The sequence below is a fragment of the Alosa pseudoharengus genome, unplaced genomic scaffold, assembly GCF_046254945.1.
Source record: "Alosa pseudoharengus isolate Yale_2024_CS ecotype anadromous, Long Island Sound unplaced genomic scaffold, YU_APseudo_1.1 YU_APseudo_1.1_scf_11, whole genome shotgun sequence".
Classification (NCBI taxonomy): Eukaryota; Metazoa; Chordata; class Actinopteri; order Clupeiformes; family Clupeidae; genus Alosa; species Alosa pseudoharengus.
Genome location: NW_027468576.1, coordinates 11,059,255 through 11,084,576, shown reverse-complemented (window position 1 = coordinate 11,084,576; position 25,322 = coordinate 11,059,255). Strand labels below are relative to the sequence as shown.

At 45.1% G+C, this 25,322-nt stretch overlaps 1 protein-coding gene across 1 annotated transcript in view; it reads left to right on the top strand.

Annotated features, from left to right (window-relative positions):
- Positions 1-25,322, top strand: part of agbl4 (AGBL carboxypeptidase 4) — a 356,944-nt gene that overhangs the window by 5,106 nt on the left and 326,516 nt on the right. Inside the window, exon 3 of the mRNA XM_076277992.1 lies at positions 24,355-24,479. Coding sequence (XP_076134107.1) covers positions 24,355-24,479 — 125 coding nt within the window. The remainder of the gene's footprint in view (positions 1-24,354; positions 24,480-25,322) is intronic.

The following is a 25,322-nucleotide window of genomic DNA, read 5'->3' as shown; positions in this document are numbered from 1 at the left end:
ATATAGGCTAGTTGTCAAGAGCCTTTGCTTATGTGAATGTCCTCCAACTGGGCTGGCCTGGTAATAAATTCTAATTGGTTCGGTAAAACACAGTATTGGTGGTGTGTTAGCTGTTTATCAAAGGTGGGAACCATCTGATTTGCATTTAGATGACGCATAATTCAAATTCCCATCAGTGGCCTGTAGATTAGGCCAATGTGTGACATGTTGTCAGGAGTGGAGAAGGGGTCCCGCAGGTTTCTTGCTTACACTACTGTATAAGGTCTTTTTCTTAGTTTTTCCTTTCTATTCATGAATGGCCTCCATTATTCCTTGTTTGATAACACTGGTACATAATGAACATTTCCTCCAGGCGTCATTAAAATCATATTGATGCCTCAGTAGATATAGCAGTGTCAGGCACATTATGTAAATGTGTGTGGTATCTTGAATGCAAATGAGTGTTAATGGGTGTAATTAGCACTTTGGCCATTTGGTTTTTTATCACGCTGCTGTTTGTTTATTAAGTGATATATGTTTAAGTATTTGTACCAATCATTTGTTTTGTTTATTCTTTTTTTTCCCCGTGAGAAATGGGAACTAGCAGGCAGTTCCTAATCTTATGTATTTATATTGGATGGGAGACATTTTGATAAGTATATATACTTTTTTGATCCTGTGAGGGAAATTTGGTCTCTGCATTTAACCCAATCGGTAAATTAGTAAAACACAAACAGCACACAGTGAACACACAGTGAGGTGAAGCACACACTAATCCCGGCGCAGTGAGCTGCCTGCTTCAACGGCGGCGCTCGGGGAGCAGTGAGGGGTTAGGTGCCTTGCTCAAGGGCACTTCAGCCGCAGCCCACTGGTCGGGGCTCGAACCGGCAACCCTCCGGTTACAAGTCCAGAGTGCTAACCAGTGGGCCACGGCTGATGTGAGATATCGTTAGAAAGGCACTGTAAGGCTTTGCAAATGGAGCCTGAAAGCTTGCTTGCTTGCTTGCTTATTTATTTATTTATTTATTTATTTATTTATTTATTTAAATATATATTTAAAAAATGGCACTACCGATTTGATGTGTTCAAATGTCCAAAAAAACCCCCATGTTATTATATTCAGGATGTTACCCTGAAGACAGTAGGGCTACAACAATTAAAAATGTTTTGTAGCTTAAATCAGTGTCATTGGTGTGATGTGACGTATAGCATAATTTCGTGTACTGTTTGGCTTCTCTGGTCTGCGCTGCAGGTACCAGCACGGCAGCATGGGCACACAGGGGGCCTTCTCTCCTCACCCACACCCCGCCTCGCCAGCGAGCGCTCGTTTAAACCCCGTATTCTCTTACATATTCAATATAGTCTTTTATCAGCACCCATCACCCTGCTCATGTGTTCAGCAAGGTGACGTCTGTCAGATAAAGTGTAGAGAAGAGGTATCTGTTAAATTAGTCTCTTTTCAAACAAACCAGAAAGGAGGGGAATGGACTTCCTTAGCCTCTTTCAGTCTCTCAGCTGATATTCGCACCTCCCATGTCAGAAAGCCATTGGAGAGGTATTGCCGTCAAAATTACTGTCCATTTGTTTGGTGCAAAATAACACAGAGGCATGGGCGTAATTTTCAATCAGATTGTGTTGTTGTGTTGTTTGGGTGGTATATTAGTTTCATATATCGTCTGGTTGATATCATCGTGTCTGTGTGCTCTGTTAACAGTTTTCAGTGTTATTGCACCCAGCGATCTCATCGGTTTGGTAAGATTATGACCGTATGAACTGGAGGGGAATTACTTCTAAAACGCGCTGGGTGAGAGGCAGGCAGGCAGGCTGGAACAGCACACAGTTGCACAGAGAGGGAAGTGCACCCTAGGGCTGGGAGATATGGACCAAAATTCATATCCTGGTACTTTTAGGCTGACTGGCGATACACGATATCAGTATTTCTTACAATGTTGAGTCAAACTCACATGTTAAATGTCACAAGTACAATATCAAAATAACATGCAAAGACAGGGTTTCCTTCAATACTTGGAAATATGTAGAGCTATGTATAAATGCTTCACACCATCACACTATATCGGTGTAGGCGGTATTGTCTAATTTTATATCTCTTTTGAAAATATACAGATATATTTTCATATCGATATGCCGCCCAGCCCTAGGGCACCCAGAGAAAATAAGAAATGTCAGTGCAAAGAGGTGTCATCACTCCAGGCCTCTTATTAATTGTGCTGTTTTGCTTGGCGCATCTGTGACTCTTTATCTCCTCGGCCCAGGTTCTGCGAGCAGGATTATGCAGTTGCTACCAAATGAATGCCGCCCGCCGAATGTGGCCATCGCTCCGTGACCACACGATGATTGTGATCTTGTGCCCTGTCTCGTGTGATGTATGGCAGGATTATGGTATTAGCCTGCTGCACATAAGAACTTCACTGGCGGCCAGCCGCACCAACCTAGGTATCTAAACAACACGGCCTGGTTATGGTGGTTATTCAGGTGGTCATTTGTAACCAGTGACCTTTCCCATAGTTTCATAGATCAACCAGATGGTGGTGGCCATTTGAAAGTGGGTGGTTTATGTTGCAGTAACCTCTTTCACCTCGGCTGTGAAAATGGTGATGTGCAGTACTTTGGGTCAGGCTGTTGATTGCGGTCACGCTAGAGTGCAACAGTACTAAAAGTCTTTTCTGCTATATGATCAGACACAGAGAGGGAAAAAGTGTGATACCATGGACAAATACAGTGACTGCTACAATGGCGCAATGTGTTCCAATACCTATTACTTGAGAGTTGATACTGCTTACATTTGTTCCTTATATCAAATGGTTCTATGTGATGTCCCCAGAAATAGTATTTTTTAAAATGTATTTTTAGTTTGATAAAAAATGTTAGAGGTGTGATAGCCTTGGTACCATTGACCCCACATTGGTCTGCACACAGGGCATATTCCCCCATCACCAGCATCTGCCTGTCCTTCCTGACCTGTGACTGGCTTACAAGGTCCAGCATGTCCAGCACAGTCTTAGCACAGAAGTTGCTGTCACAAGCATTTCACTGGACATTGCATCTGTTTTGTGTCAGGGTATGATGAGACAGGGTATGATGAACTGAGATGGCAGCACCTTGCTTGAGTTGGGCTTTCTGTTGTGACTGACCAACCGACAGCCCTGGACTTGTGATGAACATTAGCAGCTGTTGCTTGTTCGCTAACATCTGAAGCGAACACTCAGCACTCAGCTACTGGTTATTGTTAAAGCAACACCAAAGCACTTTTCCTCTGTCGCATGCACGCTATTTGTTTATCCAGCACCGGCTTTGGAAATAACGATATCCACAGACAGTTTCTTATGTCTCATTCTATCAAACTACAGATCTGCTACCCGATCTGGCAAACTTGCATAGTGCGGTTATAGGCGATAGAGGGTCGTGAAGCAAATGCAGATGTGCCGTTCACCTTGTTACGAGTTGATGAACCACTGAAACGATACAAAAAACTACAAAAAGGTACAATAAACTCTTTGGTGTTTTTTTCCTATTCTCAGAGCCTCCAAGCCAATGTGGCCTGCTTGGGTTGAGTAAATAATATCTGTAACTCACAAAGTAGCGGCGTTTTATTCCTGAAGCCAAGTGGACTCGACAAGTAGCCAGAGGCTTATTTTGACTGTTGAGAACACACTGAGGAACGCTTTGCATTGAGAGCCCCAAAGCAAGGAAGTTGATTACAGATTAGCAGACTGCTCTGAGGGTTTGTACAAAGCCAAAGAAAACCAGTAGTAGGCAGATCTGGACATACTGCATATAATTGCTGTAATACTGCTTGCTCTAAGTAATAACCCCATGTGAGTAAAAAACCCAACATTCCCTGTTAGTGAAGAACCAGTATCCTTAGGTCAGTTCTGAGAACCAGGAATGTCAGACAGACTTGATGAGTCATATCTTTGGGTTAGCACTGAAAGGAAGGATCTGAGATCAACCCAGAGGGTTACCAGCCAGGTCAGTATTCACCTCTGAGGGGGGTGGGGTTGTTTATGGCAGACAGTGGAGATAGCATGCTACTGCATAGCCTGTACAGGTGCGCTGCCAGAAAATGTGGGTCCTATGACAGACAATAATTCTGGCCCCCCCAATAATACAATATATTATATATGCTAATAATCATCCCCCCTTGTGAATGAGAGACGGTTTTTGGGAGGCATGCTGTGCGGGCGGCTCACGCGCGAGTGTCCTTGTGTCAAGGTGCTCTCTGCAGCGCTATTGTAGTCAGAGCGCAGCACAAAAATGGGTTGCCAGAAAAAGAGCAATCTGCTTTTCCTGTTTGCTTAGGTGTAAAAGCAACATGCTGCCAATCTGCTGTGCTAAACATAACTCGGCCTCACTGATACTGCTGATTCGGGCCATTTCAATCAGCAGGCCTCCTCATCCAGGTGATGGAGCGCATTAACAACAACGGCAAAGAGTGATTTAGCTGATATTTTTATAATTCCCACCAAGGACAAAAATGAATGCATCCGTGAGACATTATGCTAAGTTAGAAAAAAAAGGGGGCGGGGGGCTTCCAGCCATTGCAACAGACATGCTTTGTGGATTTTAAATTATTCACTTTAACGATAATGGATGAAAAAAGTCTTTACACAAATCGGTGAACAAAAGGAATTCACAGAAAATGTGTGTGTGCGTTTTGGGTAGAGAGGGTGGGGTGTGTGTGTATGTGTGTGTGCGTGCGACTTTGGTGGAGAAATTGCTAATGAGGACAAACAGTGGAAAAATCCTCCACTCTTCGCTGCTTATGAGGCTTTAATTGTGTCTTTTTCACTCTCTCACTCTCACTCTATCTCTCTCTCTCTCTCTCCACTGTAATGTTTCTCCTTCTATTTAGTGTTTCCTGTTCTCGATTTATAGCACCCCAAATCTATGCACTGTTATAGCCTCCTCTAATCAACATCCAGAAGAAAAAAACGAGAGAGATGAACAACACGTAGAGAAGGACAAGCTATGGAGGACAAAGACAGACCGTGAACTGAGAAAGTGAAGATTAGCAAGTCAACTCCAGAGTGCATCTGAGTCCCACTTTGATTAAAGAAGAGGCCGAGATTTGCCCAATCAAGGCCTCCTCATGCCAAGTGGCCGGTGATGCTCGGAGTGGCATGAGGTGGTCCACTCAAGTGTTTACTGCTTCAGATTGGCAAGTCTCTGGGCGTCTTACTGTTCAAACATCATGTCCCTATGCATTTTCAAATCGAGATTCCTTCTCTTTGTTATGCGCATAGAAATTACTTTTATTATGCTATTGCATCCATAGACGTACCTACAGAGCTTGTCTAGTTGTTTAGTTATTGCTTAGATTAGTCTGAGATTAATTTGAGCTTGTTTAGTTGTTTAGTTATTGCATAGATTAGTCTGAGATTAGTTTGCATTCTTTAATTGTACCCAGTGCAGACCGTATAATGACCAACTCCGGTAACACTGATTGATTGTTAAAGTATTCAGAACAGCACCAGTGAAAATGTTTACTGCATAAGAATATATTTTCAGATAATTCTGCAAACAACCTATAGATTTTAATCACGGTCTACGTATAGATTCAACATATAGGTTTTAATCACGGTCTACGTATAGATTCAGTGTATAGATTTTAATCACGGTATGCACCAGGACCTCAGGTGAGCCAGATGGCACAGATTGTATTTAGCATCCTTATTTGTGCACTTTTTGTGGGGTGCTGTTTTGTGTGAAGTCCAAGCTTTGTCACTGAGTAAAGGTTTGGGAGGAGAGGAGAGGCGAGAGCGTCTCAGTGTGAGAGTTTGAGTAAAGGTTTGGCAGGAGAGGCGGGAAGGTCTCAGTCTGAGTGTTTGGTGATTCTGAGGCGACTTTTGGACCCAGCGTCCACATTTGTCTTTGTTGCCCGACTCCTCCATTCCCTCCGTTTATCAGCTTATTTTCCCCAACTGTGCTGCCTCTTTTTCTGCTCTTAGTTGAGGAGAGAATATGGAGATAAATTTGGACTGTCAAGTCAGACTAGTCCAGACCATATATTTTGATATATCCTATTTATCAGCCATTTATAACCATAAGAATTTATTTTTTTATTATTATCGTATTTTGTTGCCCATGGCGCTCACTCCCCTCCTCCTCCTCCTTCGTCTTCTCCTCCTCTTCCCCCTCTCTCTTTCTCTCTCTCTCTCTCTCTCTCTCCTTGTCTTTTTGTCATTTTTATTCCCTTTTATGTCTCATCTGATGGCCAATCCACTGCTGTTATATTGGTCTGGCCCTGGGCTGTGGGGAGAGCCTGTACAGAGGGGACCTGCTCCCCCCACACCCCCCGCCCCTCTCTCCCCCATTTCCTTAAACTCCAGCCACTCCTCTGGCGTCTCCAAGGACATCAGCAATGTGTTTTTTTATAGCTCCTCATCCCCCCTACACACACACACACACACACACACACACACACACACACACACACACACACACACACACACACAGATATACACCAGCGCACTTTCCTGCCCTCCTCCCTCTCCCTTTCTCCTCACAGTGCTGTCTTTAATAGACCCGTAACCACGCCGACAGCTTGCCTGTGCCTTTACGTCCACTGCGTCTCTTTGCAGTAGTGTAGCGCTGGTGTTGGCCAGCCTTGTTGCCGGTGGCCTGAGGTTATCGCAAACCTCCCGGCCGGTAGAGCGAGGCGGGGGATGCGATATGTGCGGCGTGCCGAGTGCTGTGTGGACGGACGGAACAGGTGATAATCCCGGCTGACACGAGCGCCGCTGCGCTCCACTTGGTCCAATCAGAGCAGAGCTCCCTGGACCCATCATCTGGGGCTTCAGCCACTACTCGTGACCTAATAAACTTGTTTTTCCCCCACGGAACTCTTATATACAGTATAATTATATATATATATGATATACATGTATATATGCATTTCATTTGCTGGCTGGTGAGTGGTGAGATGCATGCCTTGTTTGTGAACAGTTGTTAAGTTACATGCTGGTTTTGCATTGGTGTGAATGGACTGATGGTTTGATGGCCAAACAAAAAGTATGTAGTTTGCAGGATAGCAGTTGCAAAAATAATATTATTCTAGCAGTTTTAGTCTCAGCAGTTTGACTGTTTAGGGTTGATAAAGGTTGATTTGACTGACTGTTTCTCTGCAGGTTCATTTACAGGTAGTGTGGAATTGGCTTCCTGCATACGGAGCAGGTCTTTACAGGTTTTAAATGCCGTCTCCCCCGTCTAATGGAATGCACCGGGGCTAATATTGCACTCCTGGTTGGTGCCATCTATTTTACAGTTATTAGCGCAGGGTTAACCCCGCACACAACAGTTTCTTTTCTCAAGTAAATGGAATCTGTCTGGCTTAGGCCGGACACTGACCCCTATTATGAGCGACTCAAACAAATCACTGCTGCCCCCACCATTTCCCCCAAGGAGTAATGAGTTGTGATTGTGTGTGTGGTGTGTGTGTGTGTATGCGCGGGCGCGTATGTATGTGTGTGTGTTTGTGTGTGAGAGAGTGAGAGCATCTGTGATAGAAAAAAGGTTGTATGTGTTTGTGTGAATGTGTGTGTGTGAGAGAGAGAGAGAGAGAGAGAGAGAGAGAGAGAATCTTTGATAGAAAAAAGATTGTATGTGTTTGTGGGACTGTGTGTGTGTGTGTTTTGTAAAGACCAGTCTCTTGGTCTCTGACGCATGCTCTACATCACTATATTCTATTTGGGGTGTGTAAGTTGTAACTCTGCTGAGGTCGTAACTGTGCCCTTTGTGGCCGTAATCAACACATAGTTTTATTTCACTACGCGAGCAGAGGAAATGGAAGCGATAGTGGAAGTGTTGCAGCCACTGTTGAGCTCCTGGAGATGACACCACTGAGATGGAAGAGATGTGGCGTTGAGACGCCTGTGTGTGTGTGTGTGTGTGTGTGTGTGTGTGTGTGTGTGTGTGTGTGTGTGTGTGTGTGTGTGTGTGTGTGTGTGTGTGTGTGTGTGTGTTTGTGTCACGTCTGATCCGTAGTGTATGGGCCTCAGCTGGGGGAGATTTGTAACGCTTTACCAATTCATGTTTTTAAAGCTGCTTCTGGTAATTCTCTGATTTATTTAAAATGCCTGCTTTCAGATGAAGCAATATAAAGTATATATACAGTATATATATATATATATGTATGCACTGAATGTGTTTGGATTTGATTGGCTGACCCTGAAATGAAGAAGAGTTTTGATAGAGCTGGGCTGGACCTGATTGGCTACAATGTCTGTTGCTCTCTTACAAAAGAGCCTGGAAAATTGGCTGACGCAGGTTTCAGAGCTGTGGTTTGAATGTAAGTAAAAAAGTAAATCTCTGTATGCCTGCCTTTGATGACAGTATAGTTTACATAGAGCTGTGAATGACAGCATCATACAGACACACACAGTGAAGCAGTCTAGCAAGCTGATTGATTCATAGATGAAGTGAAGGTACAAGCTGCTATATGTCATCTATGATTAGATAAAGGCCTGATAGAAGATCTGATACCTATTTGAAGATCTGTTTGCTATATGGTACAGTATACTGTCCATATAGCACAGTGCACAAACAGAAATATTGTGGATTTGCTTCTTATGCATGTACACTACAAACATGAAATATGTCATACTAATTAAGGGATGGCCTTATACAATGGCTAACTACTGCTTTAGCTAAAATAAGCTAAAAATGAGCATGTTGCAAAAACATGGTAATTGGTTTCTTTCTTACTATATACAGTTGACCTAAATGTGGCCTGAGGTGGCATGTTTTTCTGTGGTCAGATGTAAATTGGGGCATATATTCATTTTTACAGCAAATATTAAAGGGACACGCCGGCCTTTTGGGACTTAAGCTTATTCACTGTATTCTCTACACCTCCCAATAGTGACAAAAGGACTCCAACATTTTCCTATTTACATGCTGTGATTTGTATAGTTACAACATGTACAAATAACAATGTCAAATGAGATACTGCCATTTTGTAAGCATAAACATACTTGGAACTATGTTTTCATTCAGTAGGAGCACTGCTCTTTGGGGTTTGAAGAAGTAACACCAGAGCTTTTTGGGACTATTATTATTATTATTGGGAGGTGTAGGCTATTGGGGCCAGCCACTTCAAGGCACCTGCGCTAAGCTAGGCTAGCGGTGGGTGCGTCAGACTGAGTAACACGCACAGAAATGAGAAGGGTATGTATCGACTTATCTAACTCTAGGGAATACGGTGAATAAGCTACGATGACTAAGTCCCAAAAAGTTGATGTGTTTCTTTAAGATAAGAGGATCCATATCCTGCTCTTCTCTGTGCGTGCTACAGTATAATCCAGTTGGTCATCTATCTGAAACAGCTAAATCTATTCCTTTTGCTTTTTATTTTTGTTATTCCATTATTTTGGGTCAAACGTCAAGCTCCATACATTATTTGTAGTTTAATTAAGTGCTTCCATAAAAAACATGCCAATCACTGAAATTGATTTGAATGTCTTTAAAAACGACTATTTCATAACAGTTTGTCCAGTCTGTAAGCTGCTCTGTTTACTGTACTTGCAGACTACATAATGCATACTTAATAGATACACCTTAACAAGGGCTTTTGTAATGCATAGAGTGGCCAAGAAAGGCTCACCGGTTGTTAACTCAGCTGATGTCCTTGTAATAATAACCAATGTGGCCTGAAGGAAGACAGGATTTGTGTCTGTATCTTCCCCACAGCTGACTGATAAAGAAAGAAATGTTACCACGAATAAACATGGCTACTTGTGGATGTTGTTCTTCTTCCCTTTCAGACACACTTGACACACTGCGATGATAAGAAAGGACTCTAGACATTTTTGTCTCAGGCTGTTGAGTTCATATCAAACGCTGATGAAGGGTGGTGGTGTGGAGGGGGAAAGGGAACCCTAATGTTTGAATGTTTTTTTATTTCCTCTGTAGTGTAAGGCCATGGGATGCTTTAAAATGAGCATCAGCTTTATAAAAGAGCATCTAGTGAACACTTACAATGAACTGTATCACATGCAAGTCTAATCTACTTAGGAAAACATTTCGTTTATTTTGTGTGTGTGTGTGTGTGTGTGTGTGTGTTTTTGCTGTTTGCTGTGGGCTGTTTAAGGGCCCTGAGGACTATATAGAACTTTGGTGCAAGCCTCTGATGCGGCCCTCTCTTTCCGCTACTGCTGAGGACGAGGCGCTGTTTAGTGGACTCTGCGCCCGCGAGCTCTGCCTTTAACGAGCGGGCTAACTTTGGGTCTGACCATTGAAGACGTTTTCTGTCTGCTGCTCTCCTCTGTACTCTCGTTGGCCTCGTCCACTTTGTCCAGCGTGTCCTGCAGAGCTGAGGACTCTCTGGCCAGCCCTACTGCGTGCCACTCCTCCGCACCCCCCGAAAAATATTTTTTTGTGGCTAAATTGACAAGTGCACTTGTGTATTGTTCGCTGCTCAGATGGAGTGTATCAGGGAATTAGAGAGCTGGTGGAAAGATATTTCTTTTGCAGGCAGGGCTGAAAAAAGAGGAAGGAAACTCAGTCCCCTTGTGGCTTTGCGCTGTTTTGACTGTTGTATATATTTATTGCTCTGTGGCTGAATTTCTCTTAAGTGATTGCACTAAGTTTGGTACAGCTTGCCAGAATGGCTGTGAAAACAGAAATGAAATAAATAATATCCCCCCTTGCCTCTCTCTTAAAAAGAACACCCTGAAGCTCAGCCAACGCTTATGAACCCGTTGCTTTCATTTTTCCCCTCCTCGTAAATCTGGCAGTGCACTGACAGTAGCAGCACTTTGTGTAATTCCTCAGATTGAAAAGCTGTTCCACAATGAGATTTCCTCTTCCTTCCCTTCCCCATCTTCTCCCAACGCAAGACATCACGCTACGATATGCTACGCTACGCTACACTATGCAACACACCCTGCGGCTAAGGAGTCCAGGCAGGATTGGCAGTCAGCCCCCCTCCTCCTCCTCCTCCTCCTCCTCCTCCTCCTCCTCCCCCCCTTTACAGGCCAAGCAGAGTCCTCACACACTCAGACCCACAGACACCCAGCTCCTTTTATCGGCAACTCCCCCTCAGCCTGCCTTTTGTGGTCCATTTGGGACCAAAGATGCCCGTCGTGCAAAAAGGGCCTAAGAGAGCACTGCGGGGCTGGGGGATGAACTAATATCCTGCACTGGTGATGAACAACACTGGTGGTGGTCAGAGTCAGGGTCAGGGTCAGGGTCAGAGTCTGGCTGGGACTTCTTCTCTGTGTGTGTGTGTGTGTGTGCATGTGCGTGTGGGTATGCGTGCGTGCGTGTATGTGTGCGTGTGTGTGTGTACGTACGTGTGTGTGTGTGTGTGTGTGTGTAGGGGGAGCGAGGACTCGGTGATGGACAGGAAAGCTGCCAGGAGGATGCTTACTGGCGCCACTTCAAACCCACTTCTTCTGGGACAGCATGTTTGCATCCAAAGTGATGCAAGGGTACTGGGAGGTCTCATACTCATAATGGCTTCTTGGCTTGCATAGCCAATATTTTATTCTCTTTTTCTCTCTCTCTCTCTCTCTCTCTCTCCCCCTCTCCCCGTCACCCCCCACTCTCTCTGTGTCTTTTCATCCCACTTTCCCTCCTCATTTTTCCCTCCATACATTATTGTTTCTTTGTTCTTACCATTCCTGCTGACCCATTGCTGTTGTGGCTCTTTTGTTTGTGTGTGTGTGTGTGTGTGTCTTGGGTCTGCTGGTCCCGTGTTGCGGAGCCCTTTCTCTGGCTCGATCCCTGTGTTCCTGAACTCATTACGTTTCAATCAGCCGCGAGCGCTGGGGTTGGCCCCCACAGGGACCCATAACTGTAAATAAGCACGACTGCTAGCGCCCCGATAGCATGTTAGCCCGATGATAACAGCCCTTCTTAGCAGCCCTGTTGACCTTCCTCTCGCCTCTGGCTTGCCCAGGAACCAACAGCCGCTCCTTCTCTCTCTCTCTCTCTCTCTCTCTCTCTCTTTTAATCTCCAAACTCTCTGCAGGGAAGATTATTCTTTTGCTATTGGAGAGAGGGGGAGGAGGAGGGAAGTGGAGAGGTGTGTGTGTCTGTGTGTGTGTGTGTGTGTGTGTGTGTGTGTGTGTGTGTGTGTGTGTGTGAGGCAAGCAGGGAGGGAAGAAAAGAAAGACAGATCATGTCTGGGGGAAGAAGAGACGAAAGAAAGAGGAGAAGAACAAAAGGAGGGGAGCGGAGTGTGTGACTGTGTGTGTGTGTGTGTGTGAGTGTGTGTTGTGGCCAAAGCCACGCCGGCTCCTTTGTGAGCCCTGCAGATGATTAAGCCGTAAATAGATAGCATATGATGGGGACAGTATGGATGTAGCAGATTGCTGCTCCACCTCTGCCATGTTTGTGTGGCTACAGAAACGATCAATTGCTAATAAAAACAGTGAACAATAGAAAAACAAACAGATAAACAAAGTTTTTTTTTATTGTATTGAGACAATTTTAGTAAAACAGTAAAAGCATAGTGATGTGCACTGAATTGCTGTTGGCTTTTGTTCCATTTGAATATGAATGTTCTCCACTTCCTCTTTGGACCTGAGTGCAATGGCCCTGGATCACATGGGCGTCCTCCTTTCATACACCCTTTACACACATTTTTCATGCGCACTATAAGAGAGGGGGAAGAATTTTGTGCGTGCGTTGCATTTTTATTCTCGTGACTTTTCCACCACTCGGCGGTGGAGTTAATGATATTGGCTTAGAGTGCAGCCTCAGTTAAAGGCAGCCTCTCTGACATTTTGTAATTGATTTTGTTAATTGCTTCCTGACTCTGTGATAGTTGTGCCATTTATGGGGGATATGGGGAGGGGGTAACCTAAGTCTAATGGCAGACACTGACAGAGAGGCAGCTCTCCTTTCCTCTCCTCTCTCCTTTTCTCTCCTCTCCTCTCTCCCCTCCTCTCTACTCTCCCCTCCTCTCTTCTCCTCCTCTCTTCTCCTTTCCTCTTATCTCTTCTCCTTTCCTCCCCTCTCCTTTCTTCTCTTTTCCTCTTCTCTCCTCTCCTCTCTTCTCTTCTCTTCTCCCCTCTCCTCTCCTCCTCTCTTCTCCTCTCCTCTCCCCTCCTCTCCTCTGCTCTGTGGTGTAATGTGGTGTGGATGTCTGCAGGCAGTTGGAGTTATTCGGACACCTGTTAGAGCCACACATTTGGAGGTCACTGCTGTTTAATCTTCTGCAGATGGGGTGAAGCGGTAGCGGGAGGCGGCCGACGCGACGGGGCGATGGGGAGATTGATGCTGCCCGCTCCTGCACCTTCAGACGCTCAGGCTGGCCGCCCAGATGGCAGACGGACTGCAGGGGTGGAAGGAAAAAAGATAGAAGGAATAAAAAAAAAAAAGCAAAAAAGTGTTACAGACACGGTTCAGCTCGGGGTCCGAAGCATGGAGGCGGCTTCTCCTCAAATCCCAATCAATTCCGCCTTTATCAGCTGCCTCGCGTCCGGGAATCCAAGCACACTCTATTCCCCGGAGCAGAGCTCCATGTGCTTTCCAATAATGAAACAGAGCGCACGGCAAAAAGGAAAGAGAAAAAACAGAATAGAGAGAGAGAGAGAGATATGGAGAGAGAGAGAGAGAAAGAGAGAAAAAGTGTCCAGGAGGTGTCCTCCTCTACCGAGTGCCTTTTAATTTCCACTGTTAGCTGTAACCCAGCGAAGCTAGAAAAGAGCCTGCAGATGCCTGCGTCCAGATGCGGTAGAGGACACAACATCAGCAGGTGGTCTCTGTCTCCCAGACGGTCCAAGGCATCGTTACAGGCATCCTTACCTCCACTGCTGAGGGGTCGTGCTGTTTATTCCCTTACTGTCCATTCCCACTGATAAAGTGATCTCGATTTCATTTCTACTTTCAACAAATAGGCTCTGATTTAAGGTTAGGCTAGATTTGACAAATGGACTAGCCATGTGAACGTTGTTTGATATGAGGTATACAGGTGGGTCTCAAATAATTTGAATATTGTGGAAATGTTCATTTTGACCCCCTAATTTAGTACAAAAAGTGAACTTTTCATATATTCTAGATTTATTAGATATAAAGTGAAATATGTCAAGCCATTTTTTGTTGTAACATTGATGATTACGGCTTACAGCTCATGAAAACCAAAAATGAGTACTATCTACAAAATATAAGGGGGGTGGGGGTGGGGGGAGAGGTGCTTGTAGTACTGGGCTGGGCTGGTCTAGGCTGGGCACTGGGGCTGCTGGGGCTTGTAGTACTGGGCTGGTCTAGACTGGCCACTATGGCTGCTGGGGCGGCTTGTTGGGCTCTAATGGGATTAGATTAGTCATGTTTGCTGCTTCTTGTCCATGTATGACTGACCCAGCCCTGGCAGTAGGCTCCATCCCTGTCTCACACACACACACACACACATACATGTGTGGCCCAGCCCTTGCAACAAGCAGGCTCCACAGCCACAGCCCCCCACTCTCATACTCTCTCACACATATGGCCAGCCCTTCTATACCGTCTCTCTCTCTCTCTCTCTCTCTCTCTCTCTCTCTCTCTCTCTCTCTCTCTCTTTCTCTCTCTCTCTCTCTCTCTGTTGTCCTAGAGGCATTTTTACTGTTATTTCCCCTGGGAATTTTCAATTGGAATTGAATTGTGTACGTGTGATTATTCTGTGATGAGTGTATGTTTGAATTCTAATAATGCGATGAGAAGGATAAATGGTTTTGTTTGAAAATCTGTGTTTGTTTGTCTACACTGTGCCGTGCATGTGGGTTGGTTGAAAAACAGATTGTGTGAAGGAGCACTCAGTTATTGGTGTTCATATTGCAGATATAGCCCACATACTTTTCTACAGATGCCTCGCGATGCTAGTTTCACCGTTATGTGCGAAACACAAAAGGCACAAACATATGCACAGACGATCAGGCAGCCCAATCTTTGTTTTTATGAAATTTCTCATTCCTGACAGCACAAAGAGAATTAACTCTGCTCAGATGAGAACAGGCCTCTCGCTGAGGCTGGCTTTTGTCGGCTAAAAGTACACTTTTCTGGGAGGAGAAAAAAGACAAGAGAAAAGCTCCGAAAGCGTCTGAACTGAGCGGAACCCCGACGGTGCCGTGCGTTCCCCAGGCGTCCCTGAGCTCCGGTCTGCTGGGGTACCGTCTTACACTGCTGCCGTTCAAACTCAATTTGTTAAGTGCTAAGTGCTGCATAGGTTGGTCTGAATGGCGGATGATGATTCATATGGAGGATAACCTGGGAGGAAGGAGTCTTCCGAGAGGGAGACGGAGGTTTTAGGCCTCCCCCCTGGAGAAGCTGAGTGATGATGGAAAAGGACGGCATTTCTTTTCTCGTTTATTTTGTTCCTTCTTCTTTTGTTCTTTCCTTTCTGCTCGGTAACTGCCTTCATTATTTTACCCCTCTAATGTCTCAAAACCAAATAAGTTTCAAAAATCCGGCTTTGTCCTTTTGGCCGTGTGCGGAGACATTACTAATAGCAGGTGACTGCCAATAACGGTTTACTGGCTTTGTGCTAACCAAGGACTTTAGGTTGGCTGTGGCTGTTTGTGGTTGATGAACACTTGCGGTAGGGCTACACGGAATTGATTTAGGGAGCATCGCAGTCTGAATCTGAAGTTAGGCACCATAAAATTAAAAGCTGAAATCAATGGCGCGTCATATATTTGCCTGTCAGCGCGGGCGGGCGTATAACCTTGAGGCCAGCTTGTCATGTTGCTCCGGGAGGAAGCCGGCCCATGCTGCATCCTAATTCCGAAGCGGATGGCTGAGTGACGCGTGGCGCGGCCGCCCCGAGTGTCGCCGCGGCGACAGCATCACCGCGCTCTGTGGATTTAGATGAGAAAAATAACCCTGGTGTTCAGTCCAGGTGGTCGAGATTAAAACCAGTGTGTCAGTGAAGCTGTGTAACGCTTATATATGCAATATGATGTTACCTTATGAACACAGCAACTCTGGCTTATGGAGAAGTCAGTCACATCTAACTACTAGGGTTGGGTACCCATCACATTTGAACCAATATCGGTACCGGTGCCTGAGGTTCAGTGTCGGTATTCATCGGTACTTGATTTCGGTACCTTACCCTTACTGAATCTGTAAAACACCTTGTTTGTAACAACTACAGTATTTAATTAAAGTTGCAAAAAAGAAAGATTTTAACACAATACAACCCCCTCTCCTCCACCCTCCACCCTCCTAAAGTATGAACATATGAACAGTGGATTGTAAACATTTTTTAAACAGACTCAATCAAACTCAAACATAGAACAAATAATTAGTCCATTGGGGTTATGGGATGATAAGGCTATTTTAGGCCATGTTCATAAAAAGGCAATCCATCCACTTGGATGTGTTTTATGCAATTTAACAGTAATTATCCCCTCCTTCCCAGTTCTATCTTTGTTTAAGTGACTTAGTTTCAGTCAGTCTCTAACAGGCGTGTGGATAGGATAGTAGGATAGTTTAAATGAGTGTGGTCGTTCGGTTATTCTTTGACAAATAAAACATTCCATGCCAACGTGAATTTGAGCTTGTTTGAATGCAGAGCATTGTCCCAGCTTAAAACGCTACCCATAGCCTATCAGGTTATCTGCATGTTAGCCAACAAAGTGAATGCGTTAGCATAGGACTCACAGCTCTTTTTTAAACTTTGTTTTCATCTCCCCATGGATGTTTTGGGGCAGACGCCCTTCTTCAGCACGAATGTTTGATGTAAAATTGTAAATATTAAAAAACAACAACAAAAGAACCCCCCCCCCCCCCCCCCCAACTTCCCCGACACTGTATCTTGCTCTTTTAGCAGTCGGGTAGTTTTGCACAGGCATTGCACAAGTCTCTAACTCCTATGGCTTGAGTGAGACAGCTCTTCCACTGTCCGTGGTGCTGAAGGTGGCTCTTCCACTGTCCGTGGTACTGAAGTTTCCTCTACCACTGTCTGTGGTGCTGAAGGTGGCTCTTCCACTGTCCGTGGTGCTGAAGGTGGCTCTTCCACTGTCCGTGGTGCTGAAGTTTCCTCTACCACTGTCTGTGGTGCTGAAGGTGGCTCTTCCACTGTCCGTGGTGCTGAAGTTTCCTCTACCACTGTCTGTGGTGCTGAAGTTTCCTCTACCACTGTCTGTGGTGCTGAAGGTGGCTCTACCACTGTCCGTGGTGCTGAAGGTGGCTCTGCCACTGTCCGTGGTACTGAAGTTTGCTCCGCCATTGTCTGTGGTGTTGAAGGTGGCTCTGCCGCTGTCCGTGGTGCTGCAGGTGGCTCTGCCACTGTCCATGGTGCTGAAGGTGGCTCTGACTTTGGTGGTTGCGGTCTGTGCTGTTACGTTATATAGCGACCTTGTGCTCCTCTCCACTTGTCCACACAGCACAGCAGTTACCCCCTGAGGAGCAGGAGGGGAGAGTCCTCTACAGGCCACACACACTTCCCCTGGGATCTCCCTCTTACCTGTGAAACACACACACACACATACACACACACACACACACATGTAGAATTATGCAGGGGCCATATCTGGCAGGCCCTTCTGGCTCGCGGGCACATACACATGTGTGTGTGTGTGTGTGTGTGTGTGTGCGTGTGTGTGTGTGTGTGTGTGTGTCAGACGTTATTCCTTTTAGTTGCTCTCCGCCTGAAGGTTCCAGAAATATTAGGATAATCGATGCATGAGTAGTTGAAAGAAATGAATAGACTCATCATTTGTCTGAACGTGCGTGCGTGTGTGCATGTGTGTGTGTGTGTGTGTGTGCGCGTGTGTGTGTGTGTGTGATCAATCTTGTGTGTGTGTGTGTGTGTGTGTGTGACATGTGATAGCGTAAGCTCCATAAATGGTTAATGCAGCGGAAGAAGAGCTGATAGATTACACACGCATCTGGACAGAACAGGTGTGAACACACACACTCTCACACACACTCACACACTCTCACACACACTCACACTCTCCTTCACCCAGCAGCTGGAATCCTGTCCTTCACTTCCCTCTCTCTCTCTCTCCCTCCCTCCCTCACTCCAGAGTTTGTCTCCCCACTCTTTTTGTTTTGTGTTCTCATGTTTAGTTCTTGAAGTAAGTGAACTTAGAACTTAGAACAAACTGTGCTTAGTATGACACTGGTGCCATTTACATAGCTTTTTACTGACTCAGGTTGTATCTGATCTTATCCTATTAGTCTTTTAGGGTTTTTTGTTCAACTCAGTCTGAATATTTTCATCTCCATGCACACCCTCCTCCCCCAACAGTATTGTGCTTTGCTGGAGAGCCCTTGCCACTCCAATCAGCCAAAGTGCCAATATTCATTTTGCCGGGAGAAGCATTTACATTCTGCATCCAGCACATAGGAATGAGACGCCAGCACTCATTAGCAAGTAGGGAGCTGGTCTTACAGTGCTACGACACAACGCTGCACACACAGTCATATGTCACCAAGATAAACACAGCCGACACTTCTCACTGTGGAGGCGTATCCATATCCCGCTCCCCCCCACCCCCCCCCCCACCCCATACGCACACACACACTCTCAGCATGCTACGTTTTCACCTTATGACTTGCTTTTGTCTCAGAATGAAAGCGAGAGCTGTTTTTTAATGGCTTACCTCCTTGGCGATGGCCCTCTGACGGCGAGGCGTCTGCGCTCTGTGTAGTTTGTGGAGAATTTTGTCCGTCAGTAGGGGACCGACCGGAAAGATGGCGGTGCTCCTGTGTCCGTGCGGTGCGGGTGGAGGAGATGAGGGTGGTGTGTTAGCGGTGCTGATGGCGATGGTTGTGGTGGTGGTTGTGGCGGTGGTTGTGGTGGTGGTTGTGGCGGTGGTTGTGTTAGTGGTTGTGGCGGTGGTTGTGGTAGTGGTTGTGGCGGTGGTAGTGGTAGTGGTTGTGGCGGTGGTTGTGGCGGTGGTTGTGGTAGTGGTTGTGGCGGTGCGAGGGGGGCGGGGTGGAGGGCTGCTGGGTAGAGGGCTGGTGGTTGGGGTGGAGGAGATGAGGGTGGAGTGTTAGCTGTGTGAGGCTGGGTGGAGGAGATGAGGGTGGAGGGCTGGTTGGTTGGTTGGTGGGTGGATCAGCCTGTTTTTCCTCTATAGGCAGAGAGAGAGTGATCTGCACTGACAGTGTGGTGCTTGCCCCATCTGTCAGTAATTAGCTTGCTGCTACCTGGCGCCAGGTGCTCGCCTCTGAGGCTCCCCCTCCGCCACCACATGGACAGACTGCCAGTGCCACCCACCCCTCCCGGTGGTGGTGGTGGTGGTGTTATGTCTGTGTGTGTGTGTGTGTGTGTGTGTGTGGAGGGGGTGGTGGATATGTTAACTTCCTTACAACCCATAACAGCCTCCAGAAAAGACAGAGCAAAGAGAGAGAGAGAGAAGGAAGAAGAAGAAGAAGAAGAAGAAGAAGAAGAAGAAGAAGAAGAAGAAGAAGAAAAGCATTAGGTCCTTACACACCACACCTGACAGCTGTCTCTGGGAAATAGCAGAGAGAGAAATATTAAGACCACCACAGTGTCTGGGAAATGCAGAGTCTGAGAGAGTGAGATGAGAACAGCATCTCCATCAGCCTACTGCAGTCTCCACACTGGGACAGCATCTCCACTAGCCTACTGCAGGACAGCATCTCCATTAGCCTACTGCAGTCTCCACACTGGGACAGCATCTCCATCAGCCTACTGCAGTCTCCACACTGGGCCATCACTCCATTAGCCTACTGCAGGACAGCATCTCCATTAGCCTACTGCAGTCTCCACACTGGGACAGCATCTCCATCAGCCTACTGCAGTCTCCACACTGGGACAAGGGTCAACTTCCTAGTGAACTTTCACGGCATCCAGAGAAGACCACACAAAGAGAGATAGAACCTCACAACCTACAAACCACCACCAGTCTCTGAAGAAAGAGAGCAGACGAGATAGAGGGAGAGACAGAGAGACAGAGAGAGAGAGAGAGAGAGAGAGAGAGAGAGAGAGAGAGAGAGAGAGAAAGAGAGAAAGAGGTGTCCGTCAGGGCTGTAATTTAAGTCCGACGTTATTTAATATATATATAAACGAACTTGCTATCCAGTTAGAGCAATGTCCCGGTCCTGGCCTCTCCCTCCTAGATAGAGAGGTGAAGTCTCTATTTTTTGCTGATGACTTGGTTCTACTGTCTGCTACTGAAAAAGGTCTACAACTACAGTTAGACATAGTAGAAAAGTACTGTAAGACCTGGGCCCTAGAGATAAACCTAGACACAACAAATGTAATGATTTTCCAAGCGCCCCAAATGCCAAGAAAACAAACACAAATTTAAAATTAACAATTCTACAATCCACCACACCATGAGTTATACCTACCTAGGTATAACAATGACTAGGGGTGTAAATATTAATCGATTCGTATCGATGCATCGATTATGCAGCCGACGATTCAATGCATCGATTCGTCCGCAAGAGTATCGATTAATGTGTTTATTTTGCCACCTGTTTGTTTGCCTATCTATTTTCAGCATTAGCTCCGACCTTTCTTTTTCTGTCTATGGCTCCGATGTAAGCGCACTACCTAGTCCTAAGCTGCGGGTGGCGCTAACCTCATTATTGTCTACTTCACTTATACTTCACACCACTTCAGACGCATTCGTTACTTACGTTTCACACATTGTTTTGTTGAGTCTGACTTTCAAGAGCGATGGTACCTTTAGAGCATTCTGGCAATGAAAGCGAAATTTTACACACTCCAGTCGGCGTCAAGTCATGGGTGTGGAAGTATTTTGGCTTCAGAAAAACAGATGAAGCAGTGGTAAGAGATGTTGCCGTTTGCGAAGAGAAAGACTGTCAGTGTGAGAGAAGATACTGCGGCTACGTCAAATCTATCCGCACACCTGAAAAGGCGCTATGGTATTAAAGGCGAGAGCACAGGCTTCCAAGCCTGCCACATCACTGACAACGTTTTTCACTCAAAAGTTGTCGAGCACTTTGCAAGGCCATTGCATTTTTTTTATATGCAAAGACATGAGGCTGTATTTAATTGTGTCACAGAGAACGAAGGCTTTAGATACCTGCTCCTACATTCCAAACTTTTGTTGATTTATTTGAAACTTCATAGATATCATGTAAAAATATTGAGTATTGAATCGTATCGAATCGTATCGTGGGGAATTCAGAAGTATCGAAAATAATCGAATCATTGGCTTAAGAAATCGATATTGTATCGAATCGTCATGAAGACTCCGATTTACACCCCTAACAATGACAGCATCAGGGAGTTTTAACATGGCAGTGAATGCACTAAAGGAAAAAGCTTGAAGAGCCCTAAATGCAATTAAAAGAACATTTTATAATCTCCAAATTCCAATTAAAATCTGGCTTAAAATATTTGTGTGTCATCCAGTCCATTGCGCTGTATGGTTGTGAAGTATGGGGTCCAGTCATCATAGCTATAGATTACAATGCTATCTGGCCGAGAATATAAATTAGCAGAATATCTTAATACTGTCAGAGATAGAAAACAGAGACTGACCCTAACCAAGTACAGGCTAAGTGACCACAAATTGGAAATCGAAAAAGGAAGAAAAAGGAAGAAAATCATGGCAACCAAAAGAACACAGAACATGTGGTTACTGCATGACAGGTGAGGTCGAGACAGAGATGCACTTCCTCCTACAATGTACATCCTTCAATCAAACAAGAAACCTTTTCTTCAACAAATTTAACTCAGAAATTCCTAAAAATTAAAGATACTATTAGGAGAAGGAGATAAAGCATATCTTGCTGCCCAGTATGTATCAACATGCCACAATCTGAGGGACAATGAGTGACCTATATCGACAAATAAACACACACACAGACACACACACACACACACACACACACACACTGCATCATACACTGCATTTTATTTTACTTTTACCTATTTATTTTATTCTTATGAAAATCTATTGACATGTACTTTATGTGTTCAGATTTATTGTATAACTGCTTTGGCAATATAAGTGAGCTTGTCATGCCAATAAAGCATTCTTGAATTGAATTGAATTGAATTGAGAGAGAAAAATGCTAACTCCTTAAGATCTGCCTGACGAGAGAGAGAGAGAGAGAGAGAGAGAGAGAGAGAGAGAGAGAAATGTGCTAACTCCTTAAGATCTGCCTGACGAGAGAGAGAGAGAGAGAGAGAGAGAGAGAGAGAGAGAGAGAGAGAGAGAGAGAGAGAGAGAGAGAAAAGAATCAGGGAGTTACTCACCTGCAGATCAGTGTCAGGGCGGTGTCTCCTTAGCTGTGTTTATGTTGCTGGTCTCCATGTTGTGACGGGCAGTCCCTCAGAGGCTGATCATTTTAATTGCATGTTGTTGTTGTTTTTTAACGTAGAAATCGGTCCGACTTGTCACCAGAGCTGTGTCTGAGGAGACAGTGCCCCCCCCCCCCATCCTCTCTCTCCCTGTCTACTGATCCTCCTGTCTGCCTTCAGGGAGAACTGTGTGTGTGCGTGTGTGTGTGTGTGTGTGTGTGTGTGTGTGTGTGTGTGTGTGTTTGTGTTTGTGTGGTGTGTGTGTGTGTGTATGTGCAGTGTGTGTGTGTGTGTGTGTGTGTGTGCAGTGTGTGTGTGTGTGTGAGTGTGTGTGTGTGTGTGTGTGCAGTGTGTGTGTGTGTGTGTGTGTGTGTGTGTGTGTGTGTGTGTGTGTGTGTGTGTGTGTCTGTGTACTGAGGTAGAGCGGCGACAGGGTTAGTCTCCCATCCACATCTGCACGTCGGCGGCCCTATATACACATGCAGCACATCTTAACTTCATTACGCCGCCTTTTAATTAGTCTGCGGGGAAATGTCTCCCCAACACCGAGCAAACTGCTCACTCAGCCCCCGCCCCACCAGCTACCTGCCATGTCAAATAAGACATGTGTGTTCCGTGACAGGCCAACATGCCTTCTTATCTCACATGCACTTCGTGCCCAGAACCTGCGTTGATTCTCTGAACTCACACTGTGTGGTCTATTCTATGCACTTATTTTGACTGTTGCAGCATGTTTAGCATGTTTAGCATGTAAGGGTTAAGCGGTCTGTTTTAATGCAGAATAGGACAGTAGGAGAACAGCCCCAATTACTTAACGAGTGCACCTTTGATATACTGATAGGTAAACATAATGAATATGTACCTCTGTGAAACCGGGAGCCCATCAGAGCATAGGGCCCATTACATCATTTGCATAGTATTACCAAAGATCCTTAATATACAACCGTCTCTGGTATTACTGTATACATTATATTTTGTGTTTTAGTATTCCTGTCTGCCCTTGTGAAGCGCTTAGTGACTCATGTCTGTGAAAACTTATGTACCTACCAACATGGCAGATCTGAAATTGCTCCCACATTCTGACCTACCGACATGGCAGATCTGAAATTGCTCCCACATTCCTAAATGTTTTGTATCAGACAATTTGACCTAACAAAAAGAACACGACAAAACAATCCTCAATTTGCATTCTTGAAATACATATCCATTACAAAAAAACAAGATTAGAATAAACTAAGTTTTCATACCCAGAATCTTCAAGCTTGCTTTTGACATTGATAGATATGCTTCAAATGTTAAGAGGTTATGGTAAAAACATTTATTTATTTTTTTTACCATGTCTGGCTGTAATAATTCATTTGATAATGTTGGAAGGGCAAATTCCTGGAAAATGCACCAAAACAATTTTTACTTATAATGTGTGAATGTAGATTGCAATTGACCCTTTCTTATTGCCTGTGGTGCACATGCAGAAATCTAATTTTACAGTCATTGTAGCTATTACATGGTAAATGGATGTCTTAATAAACTATTTGTACTCAGAATGACTCTGTTTTTTTCTGTCTTCTTTCCATAAACACAATAAATATCAGTGATCAGTCAGTGATCACATGGGTAATAATTTCATGAACTTCTGAGCAAAACTTACTTTAAATGTCTTGCATGTCAACTTCTTTGGAATTGCTAACTGCATGTACATGACGGCATGTATATTCTCAGTTAGGAAGCAATACATTATAAATGTGTATGGGTCGTGGTTGGATTGTCCCCTGTACTGTGGAAGACACTATGTATGTGAGAGCAGTTAGCGGTTAGCCGTGCTCAGTAAGGACTTTGCCCTTGTCCAACAGCCCTCTTTCACTGATGCACTGAATGGGGGGGTTGGCTGGCCACTGACGCAGTGTTGGCCCACTGCCAGTCTAATGGTCTCAACTCACAGCTCTTTCCTGTGTGTGTGTGTGTGTGTGTGTGTGTGTGTGGCCACATACACGTGTCTCTATTTATGTTGTTTGTGTGTGTGTGTGTGTGTGTGTGTGTGTGTGTGTGTGTGTGTGTGTGCTTGCTTGAGTTTGTGTGTGTGTTTGTATGTGTGTGTGTTTGTGTGTGTGTTTGTATGTGTGTGTGTGTGAGTGTGTTTGTATCTTTGTGTGTGTGTGTGTGTGTGCATTTTGCAGGTAACCTGGGAAGAGTGGACTACATCAGTGAGTTTGAGTTTGACCTGTTCATCAGGCCCGACACGTGCAACCCGCGCTTCAGAGTCTGGTTCAACTTCACTGTGGAGAATGTGCGAGAGACTCAAGTAAGCACGCACACACACACACAGACACACACACACACCCACCCACACACACACACACACACACACACACACACACACACACATACATAATTAATGACTAACATAAAACACACCCATGTACACTCACCAGTGTGTAATGCATAATCAAGTACTGTACATAAGACACCCACAAAAATGCAATGTACACAAACACACACACACATGCTTTTTTGTGTCTTCCAAACACACCCACCTTCCTAGACCTTCTCATCAAAGTTAATACACTAGCATCGAAGTCTACAGCCCTTGAATTGAATTTCATCAAAGTTGCAAATCTCATGTCAGCGTGAGTGACACTAAGAAGAGTGATGGGTGATATTCGCTTGTCATTTCTGTATTGATAATGTGACAGGACGCTCAGTCATCTATGCAAGTGTCACCCCTACTGCGCCCTTTCTTCCCCACGCAGTCTGCAGAGTAATTAGTCAAGTACTGAGAACTTTGGGCTCTGTCACGCCTTACTCTCAAGCCAGAACTTGGACACAGAAATGCCCTGGTGGACACCGGCTACCTGGAGTTGCCCATCTTATCATTTCGTTTGGGAAGGCTCATTCACTTGAATGAGCCTTCCCAACCGTTATAATTTTGGATAACAGACTGTTGCTATGTATAACAGACCGCTGTCAAGGACAACGGGTTTTGTGCCTCTGATTCACGTCTTTCATATCACTCCGCAAGTAGTCCGGTCACTTCTTGCAATGGAACTTCATTCAAAAGTGAAAGCAGACGGTTGATCAGCTGTGTTCTAAAAAATGTTTTATTCCAGTTCAGCGTGTGTTGCAAACTATTTGTACCTTAGCAAAA